General features: G+C 43.6%; 1 protein-coding gene across 3 annotated transcripts in view; it reads right to left on the bottom strand.

Moving 5' to 3' along the window:
- The window catches only part of cep162 (centrosomal protein 162), a 48720-nt gene that overhangs the window by 9364 nt on the left and 22359 nt on the right, over nt 1-16997 (bottom strand). For 2 of the 3 annotated variants that reach the window (XM_034102428.2, XM_034102429.2), the window contains exons 12-23: nt 13993-14251; nt 10526-10739; nt 10232-10398; nt 8957-9046; nt 8616-8747; nt 7449-7561; nt 6832-6931; nt 6595-6721; nt 6346-6509; nt 5631-5735; nt 3728-3964; nt 3006-3218 (exon numbers count right to left, since the gene is read on the bottom strand). In XM_034102428.2, coding sequence (XP_033958319.2) covers nt 3006-3218; nt 3728-3964; nt 5631-5735; nt 6346-6509; nt 6595-6721; nt 6832-6931; nt 7449-7561; nt 8616-8747; nt 8957-9046; nt 10232-10398; nt 10526-10739; nt 13993-14251 — 1921 coding nt within the window. The remainder of the gene's footprint in view (nt 1-3005; nt 3219-3727; nt 3965-5630; nt 5736-6345; nt 6510-6594; nt 6722-6831; nt 6932-7448; nt 7562-8615; nt 8748-8956; nt 9047-10231; nt 10399-10525; nt 10740-13992; nt 14252-16997) is intronic. The other variant, XM_034102430.2, reaches the window with a different exon arrangement.

Below are 16997 nucleotides of genomic sequence, written 5' to 3'. Positions count from 1 at the left end.
CGGTTTTGAAAACTTTTGTCACGTAGTGATCGTCTTCTCAATAGAGTGGCGAAGTCCCTCCCTTTCCGGGAGCCTCCATGGGACGTTATTTCGAAAAAATTATGTATTGAAGTCAAAGGAGAGAGAAAGATTATATTTCGATTCCGTTTGAATTGTGCCACGAATTACACATATGATGTTTGTCAATTAAAAAAAAAAAAAATGTGTCGTAAAACTGTGAAGTAACACATTTGTTTCAGGGTTTCCGTTAGCCGGTAATTACCGGTTTTTAGCTGGTAAAATTTATAAAAAAACGGTAAATTCAAAACCTGACGGTCAAAATGTCTGGTAATAATTAGGGAGGCTCCGATCGATCGGCCGCCGGTCATTATCGGCCGATATTCACTCTTAATAGTTTGATCGGTGCTCTCTATAAAGGCCGATCAGGAGAGCTGGATCTGATCGATATGGACATAAACGCGAGTGAAGTGTAACCGGACGCGAGAGAGAGATCAGATCAGCTGCTGAGTCTGACCGAGACACGCAGCTCTGCATAATCACCTGAAGCCCCGCCCTCTGTTTAGCGAGCTGCAGGAGCTGCATGAGAAACTGACGTGCTGTCAGGAGAGAGAGGGAGGGAGAGGGGAAAAGAGAGGATCCGTTTCTCCCGTGTTATTATTCAAAGTTGATGTAAACTTCTGAATAATGTACGTTATCTACTACAAGTAGTTTGTTTGAATGTAATAATTATGTTGTTTGTTGATTGTGGAATCATTTATTGAAAAATTAATCTGAATTTTTTTCGATCTGTTACGATTATAAACTGAAGCAATATCAAAATGAGCCCCGTGAACTGAGTTTTAAACATCAGCATATCTGCTCATAGTCCGGTAATTACCTGCTAACGGAAACTCTGCTACACAACTATTATTATTATTATTGAAATATGACCGGTAAGTTTAAAATTTGTCCGGTAAAATAAAATCTGCCCGGACATTTGACCGTCGAGAAAAAATCCTAGCGGAAACCCTGATTTGTTTGTGTGAAAAGCTCAATGAACTACATCTCTGGTCTCGCAGAACAACACACGTCACCAAGATGGCCGTCACTACCGTCTTGTCAACAAAAGGATTGACTACCCTCACTATCACCACAATGAAACACGTCCAGAAGAATGTCATGCAAAGCTGCCTGCCTGCCTTCCTTTGATTCTCTCTGAACTGCCTGGTCTTTTTAATGTTTAATGTCAACCATTTGTGCAGATAGCGTGAAGTAGAAAAGATCGCAGATGCTAATGTAGCGTTAGCATTTCTCCCCCGGGCTTAAATGGAGTATTATAGAATGATCACACCGGTGACAGTACTCTTCAAAGGGTTCACGAAATATGACTACTACTCTTACTGTTTAACATTTTGGGTTACTTAATGTTACTTCATATTAAGGCTAATACAAATGACAAGGCTGTAATGCTAACTAACGTGCTTGCTACTAGCTCGGTAGCTAACTTGATCCAGCCACTCCTGGTCCTTTCATCAGAGGGAAGCGAAAGAACGAGCAAGACCCATTGCTGGTACGATAACAACCTGGTACTAAGCACACAGGCATCTTGTTAAAGTTATCTTATCTTAGCCAGCGCCATATAGGATCTTAACTATCTCTTAGTGGAGGAAAACAGTTATGACATCACTTACGCGACTCTGGGATTTGTAGTCTTTCTAGTTGCATATTTCTTTTGTCTTATATTTCAACAGTTTTACGATAAACTGTGACTTTTTTGACATGGAAATTATTTTTTAAGATTGACAAACATCATATGTGTAATTTATGGCACAATTCAAATGGGATCAAAAGATAAGTCTTCTCTCACCATTGATCGAAATAAGGTCCCATGGACCGGAAGTAGATGGGCATGACTTCGCCACTCTATTGAACATCTTTGAGGATGTCTTCTGGCCAATCAGAATTGCGATAACGGCGTGGTGTTGTTGCAGCAAGTCCCGACGGAGAATACTTTTGCTGTAGTACATCTCTATATACATCGATACAACATTACGTGTTGATAGAAATCAACACGTAATGAAATAAGACCCCACGGTTTGATGATTGATAGGTGTGTGGGCTGTCTTTCATTTTGACACACAGAACAATGGGGGCTATCCACCCTTATCCAAAATGTAAAGTAATTCACAGCCTCTTCCCTCTTCTCTCTGTGAGGAGCAGCAGGTTCAGCTTTCAGAACAAAGTCACACAAAACTAAAATGGCATTCATTTAAATATGTCGTGTAGTAATAGATTTATTTATTTTCTTCTCAAGAGAGTTCCAGAATGTGTATTTTATATTAGTATTTCAAAAAAGAGAATCCCCCCTGCAGGGGTTGGGTTTTCTTTTTGGATGGAGACAGGGAAATAATGTAAACCTCACGCGTGGCGTTTCGCTGTCAAGGGGAGCGTGTATGTACTTACATTGCAAATACTGACTTGAGCCCCACCACTGTATGGGTTAGCCCTACCAGAGATTACCCAACAAAAATACTCTGGAGCCGCCACTGCATTTAACCCTTCACATTCAAATGAAGGATTTTTTCTTTGGAAATGTTATTTTAAATACAATTAAATGAAGTTATTCTGGTAAAACTAATGAAAAATATAACTAAAAAAACATTGACGGCTCGCCACTGAGTCTGTGATTCTCCATCAACTTTCTCTCCTCTGATCTTAACTAAAGTCCAAAATATTCAACATTTTTGACTTTTTATACTCAAAAGTAGTTTGAGTATAATTTTGTGTATATTAGGTCATGAAAATAAATTCCAAAAAGAAGAAGGATGATGTTGGACATTGTTGGGAAGACGATACAAAGGTTAATATTTCATTCAACTTTTTCTTCAAAACAAAACAAAGATTGTGGGTAGATAATAATAAATATGAGACTACATTTAAATTACCCTTTTAACTAAATATAAATCAGGTTCATAAACAGCGACTACTCATTGTTCTATTCAACATGTCCAGTGTTTCTGGCCTACCTTGTGTTTGAGCTGCTGCTGCAGGGACTCTATCTGCTCCTGGAGAGACTTCGCTCCCTCCTGATGGCTCTGCTTCACCTGCTGCAGCTCTGCCTGCAGGGTTTGAACCTGAGACCTCCACAGCTCTGCCCCCTCTGCTGACTCTCCACTGTCCAGCTGCAGTTTGGGTTCCAGCTGCTGCTCCAGCTGTGAGATCTGCTGCTCATAGCGCAGCTGAGATGGAGAACAAACATGCGTGTAGAAACTCATAGAGACTCAAGCTTGTGTGTGTGTTGGTGTACACACATCTGAGAGTTTGTGAGTAATGAGCTCAGGAAAGATAAATGAGACTCTGAATACACTGCACCAGTTACGTGAGTTTGTAAAAGGCAACTCTAGACATGGACCTAATTAATTCAATTAATTTGGACTGCTTATAACCCTGGAGACATGTGAGAGAAACTTTTCTTCAAGAATTCAAGGTAACACACGGTGAGTTATTGTAATATAAATAATCATTCTTGGATGAAGTATTCATTTAAGTTAAAGTTTGATAAAAAAAAAGGCCAGGTTATACAATTGTTAAAAACTCAGTGATATTCATTGAGCAAAGGATGCATGTTTGCAGTGTAAAATAATTAGCTATATAAAAATACTAATACCAATTCTTATACTTATAATAATAATATCTGTCATTTTGACGCTGAAAGGTCAGTCTATCAAATGGCAGTTGGCTGATTTACCTTGATCCTGAGGAACTGCTGCTCCATGGCCCTCAGGCTGCGTTTGGCCCCCTCATCGTGGCCCTCCAGCTCGGCCTCCAGGCGCTGGATCCTGCGCTCCTGCAGAGCACTGATTCTGCTGGGGGACGACGTCCCATTAGACCCCTCTTCTGCCCCTCCAGCTGTGGCTGCAGCGTAGATCAGAGCCGGCAGGGAGTTTGGGTTTCTACGCCTCAGTATCTGCTCCAGCCCCTTCACCTGGGAAACACAGAACAACACTTAATAACTAGAGAATGCAATTCCTGAAGAAATTGCTAGTGGGAATGCTTTATGCTGAAAAGCTGACGCTGAATTGCTATGCTGAAATGTAATGTGTCAGAAGAAAGTGAAGAATTTAGATTGAAATGATACATGAACACTGGGGGCTTGAATGTGTGATGAGAGAAGAAAAGAAAGTAAAAAGGCTTGGAAAAGCAGCAGAATATTTGAACTGCAAACTTTTGAACTAACTTGATGGCGAATGATATGTTGCCATGGCAACGGCATTTGATGACACCCCATAATACGCTTTGATGTGTTGATTGCTGCATCGTTACCAAACCTGTGAAGTTTTGGGCCATTTCGAGCATTTTAACTGAAGTTGTGAGAAAACCGTGTTTCATGGCGAGCATTGTGTTTCCAAAGCAACGACATTTGAAGAAATCTTAAAACTGTCAAATAGATGTCTTCACAGCTGGACTGTTAGCACACATGTGAAGTTTGAGCAATTTTTTTGACCAATTTCATAGGAGTTATAGCAATATCGTGTTTTACGGCGATATTGCCATGGCAACAGCTTTTGAGGAAAACTCACTAATGGCACAGACATTATCTGAAGTCTGCTGCTCTGAGCATGTCAGTTGGAGTTATGACATCATCGTGTTCCATGACAGGTGTTTATATTTGAGCTAACGACGTGTCCAGAGATCAAAGGTTTCCATGGTGAAGTGCAGTAATCAGTGAGAGGGGAGCCTTTCCATTGTTCTGAATGAGAGATAAACCTCTTACATGTGAACGTTTTGTTGAAGAACCGTAACAGATATCGGTGAAATTTCAAAGCGTGAAGCATCTCAAGGACCTTGAGCATCTGAAGTGTACTTTTTGTGTACTTTCGGGTTAATAATGTGGCCTTTTTGGCAGATTAACTAAAGGTGTGCGGCTGCTGTGTTGGGGAAAGGTGAGGCTGAACTTACAATGGGGTTTAATGGAGACATGTTGAAAGTTGTTGTCACTTCATGCCCTCAAGAGGCATTTTGTTAAAATGTTTTGCTTGATTTTTTTTCAAGCTACGAGATGTTTTCCTACGTTTGTCATGATAAATTATGTTTCAGGAACGTAGGGTTTGGGAATTATGGCAGTTTAAATTTCAAGATTTCCTACACTCGAGCTGTGACATCACACACTATGCCTTAAGGAGCTGCGCAAAACACACTAATGTTAAAATCTGAAGAAGGCCTCTTTACCAAGGTCTGAACAATGTTTAATATTTCTAAAAGTATGAATCAGATTTAAAAGTTGTTTAATATGAATAATGTCAGAAAGATGTGTAACATTTTAAAGTTGGAATGAGGTTTCTAACCCTAAATGTATCCCTAACCCCAGTGAAAGTATGAAGGAACAGTTAGCAGTTGAAGTCGCATGAAGATTGTTGAAGTCTGAAGAATTTCTCCATTGACTTCCATGTTAAAAATGTGATGAATTCTCTGGAATTATGAAAGTTATGAATGAGAAAAGTAATAGCAATCGATTCCCGACCGAGCTGAACGTTTTGACGGAGTTTCTGCGATGTGGAATGTGGGAGAAGAAGAGGTACAAAATAACCCGGCGGGGGGTGGGGGGGAGAGAAAGAGTTTCATTATGTAGTTTGTGTGTTTGTGAGAGAAACCTGTCGCTGCAGGTCCTGCATCCTCTTAGTCTCCACTGTTTTCTCTTTGGTCTTTGTCTGCGCCTCGCTGCTTCTTTTGCCCACATCACTTTTCAGTTTTTCTACCTGGAATGAAGAAAAGCTGTTAATTCAACACAGTGCTCAACATTCAAGTGTGGAGCTGGAACTGGCTTTCTGTACACATTCCATCCCTCATCGCAGCTGATCCTCAACAACTCAGTTCCTTTGGAAGCTGCTGCCCTCACACAGCAGGCACACTGAACATGAAATGCAAATATAGGACTTGAGATGAATTCCTTCTTAATAGTCAGACATACGTACATGCACACAGCACCGCACAGTGAAACGTAGTTATGCATTTCACAACTCCTTGCATTAGCAGCAGGAGGCAGCTGTTTTACAGAGCACAGGGAGCAGCCTGGGGGTCTCGTGCCATGCTGGGGGTCACTTGGCATCTCTCAAAGTACAATCTGTGTACGTTCAGATGCTTTTATCCAAAGCCACTTATGACCTTCATGACTGAGAGAGATTAGGCAATACGGTTTCTACTGTGGTAAGACACCTCAAACTGTGCATGTGCTGTGCTTGAGAACACACTGTTCATGCTGAAATGATGCCACAAGGCAGGAGACATGAACAACATGTGGTTCAGTGATTGTTTGTGTATTGTATGTCTTTGTAAAGATCAGTGTACAGTGGAGGTGAAGGAGCCCACCTGCTCTTTGAGTTGGTGAATCTGAGTGGTAGCAGCCTTCAGTCTGCCAGCGTCTCGATCCAGCAGCTCCTGGTTTTCTGCAAACCACTGCAGCTTTGTGCACAGGGACGACACCTCCTCCCTGTGCTTCTCCTCCAACACGCGCATATCAAAGGGCTTACCACCTGTCACAACGGATACAGATGTGAGGAAAACCAAACATCACTTATAGATTTAATGTGTCTGATGTTCTACCACTAGCAGTTTTACCTGAGGCAGACACGGCCTGAGCTTTAGCGAGGTCCCTCTCTTTCTTCATCAGCTGCAGGTCCACCTCCAGAGCCAGCTTCTCCTGCTTCCCTCTGCGGACATCCTCGCACAGTGTGGCTTCATTCCTCTGCACATACGCACACGCGCGCACACGCGCGCACACACACACACACACACGTAACTGAAGGAGCTGACACACAGCTTAAGACATAACGTTTCAGTGGTTGTGGTATTTACCTGAAATGTATTATTTTGAGCTAGCAAGTCAGTAATGCGCTGAGTGTGATCCATCAAACACACATTTCCAACAGTCCTGGAGGTATTTTCCATCTGCTCCCTGGTGAAGTGGGGGAATACGGAGAAAACAAACATTTAACATCATGTTTTTTGCACAAGCAATTTTCAGAGTTAGGATAGACACACATTAAGTCGGGCATCACCAAGACGCTCTTCTGCTTCTGTTCTAACCGGCGCAGAGAGGGGGCGCCAGAGAGTGAAAACAGAGCTTTCAAACCAGAATGGACGACTCGTCCATGTTCCTCCTGCCCACTGGGAGCACAGGTCCAGTGTGTGCCATACGCTCAGAGACCGTGGAGCTCATTACATATCTACTGTTTGTGTAAAGTTTAATAATAAGTGACAATAAATATTGTCTAAATGTTTTTTTAATTGTACTTTCTTTATTTGATTCTTCAGTCAGTTGTTGATTACATGCAGACGTTGATACAGCTACTGCGCTACTTCAATATTTATCACACTAATTCATAACGCAAGTTAGACATTATGTTGTTCTTGAGGAGATGTTCTCGACTGGACCTCGCTGAATTGAATACCCCTGCATTAAGTGAACCCACCGAGTGAAGGCCAGCTCGTTGAGCAGCCTCTGGTTTTCATTGAACATGGCCTCCTCGTTGGATTTACTCTGCGCCTGCTGAGCCTTCATCTGCAGGTACAGCTTCTCATTCTCCTGTAAAACACTGGGTGTTACTGCGGTGTATTGGCACAAAGGATCAAAACACAGGAGGAAAAGAAAGAACACTAAAGCAAAACAATTTTAGATCAAATTGAGACTTGGGAGATATTTGTTACTAATTGATGATTTAAGTTTAATGAGCTGGCACAACGGAGACTTGGAGAGCTAAAGTCCAGCTCAAATGTTCTACCTACTAAATCCCTTTCTTCTCACATCACTACTTCCTGCAGCACGAGTCTGCACACGAGTGAGCAGAACATATCGATTATGAGACTGGGTTCATTTGTATCAATGAAATGTGGAGCAGTGCCTTATGAGGTATAGAGGAATACATGCCAGTGACAATACTCAACTATGTTAGTGATTTTGGACCTTTGATTAAACGTTGACTACTTGTTGAGTGGGAAGTAAGATGATGTGAAACTCTCTTACTGTCATCTTCTCACAGGAAACGTAGCAAGACTCAGCACCAACGCACTGTTGTTTCGGTCCAGAACCTTTTTCATTGATTACGTTTTACAGAGAGAAAAATCAGTCCTGTCCCAAGTTCCTTAAGCTTCATTGAACGAGACCAGAGTCCTCAATGTCCCATGCTGTTGGGGAGCAGCAGCTGAGGGTCCTCCCATCCGTGAAGATGGACTCCCACAAAGGGAAGGATATCTCATCATTCCAACCCGTACAATTTAATATAGGATCTTAATGTAGATTTGAGACTATGATCAATTAAAGTAATTCGTTTTTTTTACTTAATGAAAGGTACACTATGTATAGAGATATGTTTACAATTATAGGTTGCATTTTTACTAGACTCAGTAACGAACTGTAGTAGAACAAAAAATGGCCAGGGAAATAGTAGACCCAAAGGAGGAGAGGATTAGGCTCCAGACAGAGATACCTACCGACCTACTTCCCATTACATATAGAATACCATATGTAAAACACACAGCGGCTTGCCACTGCTCTCCTCCTATCAGAAGCAGAGCTGATGGAATGGACATTAGAGGGGGGGGGCACCAACAGATAGAAACATTCAGGGATGGAAACAAACCTGCTGGTATCCTTTGATGAGCGTCTCCTGCTCTTTCATTTCTCTGTCAAGCTGTTGGAGCTTTTCCCCAGAGGCAGAGTCAGAGGCCTCCGCTCGTCTCTTCTTCTGACCTTCGTCTTGTGCGCTTCGCAGCTAAGGAGAGAAAGTAGCAGCTTACTAACTGCCCATATCTTTCTCACTCATTTGTGCATCTAATAACAATTTTAAGATTGATCATTGGCAAATCTGAATTTGTTTGATCCACCTTCACAGTGTGTCAGTATCTGCTCCAGTGTGTGTGTGTGTGTGTGTGTGTGTGTGTGTGTGTGTGTGTGTGTGTGTGTGTGTGTGTGTGTGTTCACCTTGCTCTGCAGGAGGTAGTTCTGCTGCTTCAGTGAGGTGATCTCCTCCGCTCCTTCCTTCATCAGCTGCAGCTTCAGCTCCTCCTCCCTCTGTGAGACAAACAACAACACTCACATCAGAGACATCCCGTGTTCAAACCCTGACGCTGACCCTCTGTGTGAGGCTCCTCCTCCTCTCTTGCGGCTTTCACACCAGCGCTTTTCAGTTTCTAGCTCCGAGCGGGAGCTTTTCTGGTTCAGCTCCGGTTTCCCTTTTCAGCTCCCGCTCTGTTCACACCGCCCACTGGCGCCCCAGAGCTGCCCCTGCTGCGTCATGACGTCACCGTTTACATCTCTGATTTGCCCCCCAACGGCAGCCATTACGGCGCTCACAACAACAACTGCGTCGGGTCGATGATCGTGTTGCTTTTAATCACACGAAGCCAGAATAAATTGAATAACGACTTCTCCAACCTTATGCTTTGCTCCAGAGTGCCGTGGTTCATTGTTTATTAATGTGTTTCTGCAGCATTTACCGACCGCTGCAGTGCTGCTCTTCCACGGGAGTTTATTCTCCCGTTAGCTCCCGGTTAGCTCACACTGCAGCGGCCGCTCTAAAGTATCACTGTCCGACTCACACAAGCAGCTGATGCATATCCCCAGTTCCCCTTAGCCTAAGTGAATGTGTGTCAGTCTGAATTGACGCTGTTTGGTATCACAACGCTGTTATGAAAGTTTCTCTGGTATAAAACGGGTGATGTTGGCATAGCAACCGAAGCTAAACTGACTACTTGCATCCGATAGCTGCAATAATACAAAACAACACGTCTGCCTCTCTCCACAATGATCGATAACAGCGAACGGATGGTCAAAGTAAGGCACAAATAAACAGAATCACACGAAGCCTGGTTAGTGTTGCCTGACTTTATAAAGTGTGTTTATAGGCACTACTGCTTGTAGGCAGGCTGACAGTCGACCCGTGGGAGGTGGGTTTAGTTTCCTGCACGCCTCGACGTAAGAGAGACGTAAGCGACGTCGCCTCTTAGCTCCAAAGCTCTTGCCTCTGGACCGACAATTTTTTGGAGCTGGAAATGAAGCGGATTCCGGAGCTAAGAGCCGGCGCAGCTGCGGTGTGAACAGGAAAACCCGGCGCTTTTTCTACTTACTGTAGATCCCCATCTAGTGAGCAGATCTCATCATGCTGCTGAGCATGCTCTGTTCTACAGTTGTTGTTGTTGTTGTTGTTGTTTTTCGCCCTCGTCAAAATAGTCATGTGTAAATGAAGTATTTCCCTACGTTTCTGTTTGGAAGATGATGTGTCAGTCCGGTTTCTTGAGGGCTTCTGACTTCCTGTGTGTGTGCAGCCTCCTGGTGACTGCCAGTGTGTATCTGCTGCTGGAGGACGGCCACCAAGGACTGAACAGAGGCTACTAACTCACTGCTCACCCTCACACCAGGATCTGCTAAACAAACAAGGAAGAAAGTGATCAGGACATCTGTGTATGAAACATATTATAGAAGTATCAACAATCATCTTGAGTTATGCGAGCAGTTTAATTACTTATTGTGTGTGTTGGTGCCTCTAATAACCTGTGTGGTCGTCTTTTGGTTGGCTCTTTGAGGATTTGGCTTTTTCTTGCGGACGCTGCGGAGGACGGGGGACAGAGGCCTGGGTTTGTTGGCTGCAGCTCTGCAGGCCCCCCCCCCCTGTCCTCCCCTCCACCCTCCTGCCTCTCACAGGAGCCACAGCGAGCTCCCTCACTGAAGATGTAGAGGAATGAGAAACAATGGAGCCACGGGACGCCTGGAAAAAAAGATCCAGAATTATCCCAAATGAAAGGTTCCCATGGCAGTGTGGTGGAAGAGCGCTCTGGTTCAAAAAATCTGTTTTTGCTAAATATTAGCTCGCTGAAGAGTTGCTGAAAGCTTTGGATTTTGAGGAAATCATTAGGATACCCTTTGGCTATTTGTGACTTTACATTTCCCTTAGAGTGTTTCTGAATAAGCTGTTAAATCTGTATTATTTTGATCATTTTATATTATTTGGCTTTTAATTTAATTGTATTTATTCTCCTGTGTTTATTGACTTTAGTTGATGTGTTTTTATCGATCAAGTTTTGCCAACCAATCTATTTAATACCTGGGTAGGGGGGTGTTGTTTATTTGTATTGTTGGTTTGTGAAGCACTTTGTGTAACCCTTTGTGTACGGAAAGTGCTATATAAATAAAGTTTGATTGGTCGAGGGATTGAGTTAATACCATACAGAGCAGGAATGTGGCAGCGCATCACCAAACACCCGTATGTCTCAAATGTGTAATAATAATAATAATAAATGGGACTTTTATAGCGCTTTTCATGAAACTCAAAGACGCTTTGACAGAGAATTAAGAGGAGAAAAAAGACAAGAGAAAACAAAAAAAACTAAATATAAATAAAATAGATAACAAAGAAATACAAAAAGAGATAAACAGAACAGAAAATAGGGGGGGTGGTCAGAGATTGAATGCAGTGTTGAACAGGTGGGTTTTGAGTGATGTTTTGAATGCTGTGAGGGAGGAAGAATCTCTGATGGATTGGGGTAGTGAGTTCCAGAGGGTGGGTGCAGCAACGGAGAAGGCTCTGTCGCCCCAGAACTTGAGGTTGGTCCGGGTGGGGAGGGACAGGAGGTTGGCAGTAGCAGAGCGGAGGGAGCGAGTGGGAGTGTGTCTGTGGAGGAGGTCAGTCAGGTAGGATGGGGCCAGGTTATGGAGGGCTTTGTACGTCAATCAGGAGGATTCTGTACTGAATTCTCTGGGGGATGGGGAGCCAGTGGAGCTTGATGAGGACGGGTGTAATGTGTTCACGGATTCGGGTGTGGGTGAGTAGACGGGCGGCGGAGTTCTGGATGTATTGAAGTTTTTTGCAGGCGAACCGTAGAGGAGGCTGTTGCAATAGTCCAGACGGGAGGTGATGAAGGCGTGGATGAGGGTTTCGGCAGCAGTGGGAGAGAGGGATGGACGTAGACGGGCGATGTTTTTGAGGTGGAAGAAGGCTGTCTTTGTGATCTGTTTGATTTATTTGTTGTAGGAGAGGGTTTGGTCAAATATGATGCCTAGGTTCCGGATGTGAGGGGAGGTTTGAACTGGGGAGCCGTCTATGTTGAGGGTGAAGTTATGGATAGGTGTGGTGAGCTTGTTTTGTCCAATGATTATTATTTCAGATTTATCGCAGTTGAGTTTCAGGAAGTTAAGTTGGAGCCAGGATTTTATTTCAGTGATGCAGTTTGTCAGAATGGAGTGGGTAGCAGTGGAGATGGACTTGGTGGAGATGAGAAGCTGGATGTCGTCGGCAAAGCAGTGGAATTGAAGTCCATGACGGCGGATTATGTGACCAAGGGGAAGCAGGTAAAGGATGAAGAGGAGGGGGCCGAGAACTGAACCTTGAGGGACACCTTGGGGGAGAGGAGCGGTGGGGGATTTGCAGTTATTGATGTAGATGAACTGGTTTCTGTCAGAGAGGTATGAAGTGAACCAAGAGAGGGCAGTGCCGGTGATGTTGAAGGTGGTTTCAAGACGGGTGAGGAGGATGGAGTGATTGATGGTGTCGAAGGCAGCGCTGAGGTCAAGGAGGATGAGGATGTTGAGGTTACCAGCATCGGAGGAGAGGAGAAGGTCATTTGTAATTTTGAGGAGTGCGGTTTCGGTACTGTGGTTTGAGCGGAATCCGGATTGAAAAGTTTCATAGAGGTTATTAGCAGAAAGATGATGCTTAAGTTGTGACGCTACAGCGCGTTCCAGAACTTTTGACAGAAAGGGTAGGTTCGAGATTGGTCTGAAGTTATTAGGGTTGTCAGGGTTTAGTCCGGGTTTTTTCAGAATAGGGGTGATAGCAGCTATTTTGAGGGACGGTGGGATGGTGCCAGAAGACAGGGAGGAGTTGATTGCTGTAGTGATGAGTGAAGAGAGAGTAGGAAGGCAGGCCTTAACAAAGCTGGAGGGAATGGGGTCCAGGGTGCAGGTGGCAGTTTTCATTCCTGTGAGGAGATCAGAGAAGGCTGTCCTGATCACTACAAATATGTAAATGGATGAGATGAAGACAATTATAGCCTTGATTTGGCTCTATCGGATCTGATCTCACTACTGCTTCATGTGTTCTGTCCAGTGTTGTGTGTAACGTGTTACTGTAATCACATGACATTTTTCGGTAATGCAGTAATGTAACGCGTTACTGTTATAAATTCAGTAATCACACTATAGTTATTAACATTGCGCGAAAAAATTACTAGATTCTCCGTTTGACAGACTAGACTCTAGTAGTTACTATATTATTCAGAAGTTCACAGTAACTTTGATAATAACACGGGAATAATAAACGGAGCCTCTCTCTCCCTCTCCTGACAGCCCGTCTGTATCATGCAGCTCGCTGATCCAGTGAATGAGTGACCCGACACGAAAGTAAATAATAAACATATTTATAACTAGTTTAGCTAGTTCCAGGGGTAGATACGATTGGTAGGTTTATATTTGCAACATTTGCGTCCACATGCAACTGTCACGGGGGTTGTGCTTCAGTGCAGAGACATCAACAGCTATAACTTTCGAGGGGCGGAAGTATGCCCATTATGTTGAATTTGTCAGAAGAAAGGACAGAAATGTGACAGTAAGGTGCAAACTGTGTCCAGGATAGAACCTCTCAAGCACCTGCAAAGGCAACATGCTAACACGAAGCTAGTAGCTAAAGACCCCCGAACCCAGAGTGATGATGTTGAGTGTGTGCCGACTCCGAACAAGCAGCAAAAACTATAATTTTCCCCGTTATTAACTTGTGTTATGTCTTCCTTATTGCTATAGTAATTGATGTGTGCACATGTAGGCCCACGTTTTAGGTTTTGGCTATAGGCTGTTGCTGAGTAACACAAAAGTAATGTAAAGAGTAATGGAACAATTTACTTTATGTAGAGTATTACTGTTTTTAAAGTAATGACTAATGTGTAATACATTACTTTGTTTGAGTAACGACCCCATCACTGGTTCTGTCTGATGCTGACATAAAGAAAAAGTGAGTTTTAGTTCCTCACCTGTTGATTCTTAGCTCTACCGCCCCGAGAGGACATGTCAGCAGAATATTTGTTCTCATCCTGAATCAGCCTCTCTACTTCCTGTCTGATGCTCCACGTCTTGTTGGGGGGGTCTGGAGAGCTGGACAGGAGGCTAGCCAATCCTGTGCCTCCATTTATCGCTGGAACAGGGTCAGTCTGTCCTTGTCTCTTGAGTAGGGACTCTGGAGAAGTCGTTTGAAAGGAGCAGGATGTCTGCTCTTGTATGAATCCCACAGCACTGGGTTCATTAGAAGGAAAGAGAAAACAAGATCAAAACTGCTTTAAAACATTTGGTGTTACTCTAATTCAAACCTATGAACCTGTAATGAACTTAACCAAGGTTTGGAGGTTGGAGGACAGCAGCAAACATTGTTATGGTACAATGTTGGATATACCTAGGTTGAATAAAAGACTGAACAAACAGATAGACAATACATATTAGGGGTAATTGCATGTTAAGCACAAACATTCACACAGGCTGGTGGTACATAGACAAACATCTTTCTCTGGTAGGCATTAGCTCAGCTCATAATTCAGTCTTGACATAATTACAATATTATTTATATAAATACTCCTCCATTATTAGTTAACTAAACTAGTTATCTTAACAGGCAACATGTTTCCTAATGACTTTTCATCTTGAAATGTTGTACGAATATGAATTACTTTATTGGGAATTTAGAAGTAGAGTAGTCGTAGTAATTACTTTTTTTTGGTAGTCCGACCACAGAATCGGATTTTTCCATTTGATTTTGGAATATTTACGAAAATAAGACCTGTAAAGCAGCAGGATAATCTTCCCATATTAACACCACTTCATAATTTCTGGAGTAAAATGCTAATGTTTGGCTATAAAGAATACAGCACGCAAGAGAACCAGAACGATGGGTTACGTATTGTAACCCAAGAATATGAGCACAGGCTCCGCCCTCTACTGGACTCTATGGGTACTACCTCTCAACCATACTATGAGAGCATTCATCAACTGAGATATTTACAACCGTAGCCGGCCCCCTGGGGCGGGACTACCTGAATGCGCGCGCAAGCGCAAATAAGGCGCAAATAAGGCGGCCTCGCCTCCTGGCTGTCATCCTACACTTCTCTTCAGCGAGCAGCATAGGACAGACAGGGCCCCGAGTAGAGGGCTCCGCCTGTGCTTATATCACTAGGGTTACAATACGTAACCCACTGTTATATCTCACACAGGCTCCGCCCTCTGCTGGACTCTATGGGTCGCAACCCCCTCTCCTCCGGTTGTGACTGGGGAGAAGTGGGGGCCGCAGTTTACCTGGCTGGTAGGGCACACTCAGACATGCTTACCTCGTGAATAGTGCATCATCATGTCCAAGGGGGGGGGGGGGGGGGGGGGGGGGTCAGATACCTGCTGACCCCAGCCCTGCAAGGGGCCTACAGTGCACCATGTTTCCCGGGTCCTAAGGAGCATGGGGAGAACGTAAGTGCACCATGTCCAGGGGGGGGACTATGAATTGGAGCATAGTGTCCTGGTGAAATTGTTACGTACATTTGTGTGTCATCCGCATAGCTATGGTAACTTATTTAGCTGTTTTTCATTATCTGAGCCAGTGGTAGCATGTAGATGTTAAAGAGAAGAGGCCCCAGGATGGAGCCTTGAGGTACCCCACATCAGAGTCCTGCATCGGGTCGGGTACCCGCGGTTTCCGGGTTCCGGTTCTGGGTAAAACAAAGATGATGCGGGTCGGGTCGCGGGTGTTGCATAGTAAATATATTAAAATAATAATAATTTAGTTTAATGTTTAAATCCTCAGATCTCTCCCCCACGCATAATCATAACCTCTGCAGCGCATCAATCTGCTGCTGAGCGCGCCACATTCGAAATGGCTGAGGTGAAGCTCAATAGCGGAGAATACAGCATTTTCAATAACACTTCCTCAAGAGCGAAATCCAACGTCTGGGAGGCTTTTGGTTCCTAGATGGAGAAAATAACCAACATCCCACACTTTTTGAGACAAATATGCAACTGCGTGTGTTAATAATTGCACGTTTTCACTGCTCATATATATGCGGGTTCGGGTCGGGTTGCGGATCTTGTGCCGATGGGTCGGGTCGGGTCGGGTCGGGTTGCGGAACTAATTGGCAATAGGTGCGGGTAGCGGGGCGGGTTCGGTATTGCACGTCGCGGGTGCGGGGCGGGAGCGGGTCTTGAAAATCAGACCCGTGCAGGACTCTGCCCCACATGTCATATTTGTCAACTCAGATGTGTATTTACCTATAGAAACAAAGTTGTTTCTGTCCTTTAAGTAGGATTCAAACCAATTTAGAACTGTTTCCGAAAGTCCCACCCAGTTTTCCAGTCGGTCTAGTACTATGTTGTGGTCAACAGTGTCAAACGTAGCACTGAGATCTAATAATACTAACACTGAAATTCTGCCACTGTCTGTGTTTAAGTGGATGTCATTGAAGACCTTTACAAGAGCAGTCTCAGTGCTGTGGTTTGGACGAAAGCCTGACTGGAACACATCGAAACAGTTATTTAAATGCAAGAAGTTACTCAACTGTTGAAAAACAACTTTTTCCATGATTTGACCTAGAAATGGCAGGTTTGATATGGGCCTGTAATTGTTCATTACTGAAGCATGGAGATTATTCTTTTTTAAGAGCGGTTTAATGACTGCAGTTTTCCGGGCCTGTGGAAAAATACCTGAGTGAAGAGACTTGTTTACTATATGAAGTAGATCTGAGGCCATTGTTGAGAGCTTCATAGTATGAAGTAAATACTTAAAACGAAAGTTAGTTATAATCAAATATAATCAATTATATTCTTGTATAACCAACAATGAAAATGCTTCATATTTTAGGTTTTTCTATATTTACAGCATAAACAAAACAAAGTGGTTTGTTAAGTTGAGTGTAAGGCCTATGATTTATGCCCTGCTCTCTGATAAGAGAGTAGGCAGGTTCTTTCCTCTCCTCTCACTGCAGGGAGGGGGGCTCCAGACTTAAGC

The sequence above is a fragment of the Pseudochaenichthys georgianus genome, chromosome 16 (genome assembly GCF_902827115.2).
Source record: "Pseudochaenichthys georgianus chromosome 16, fPseGeo1.2, whole genome shotgun sequence".
NCBI classification, from domain to species: domain Eukaryota; kingdom Metazoa; phylum Chordata; class Actinopteri; order Perciformes; family Channichthyidae; genus Pseudochaenichthys; species Pseudochaenichthys georgianus.
Note: the sequence above shows the minus strand (reverse complement) of the source record. Positions and strands in the feature narration are given on the sequence as shown.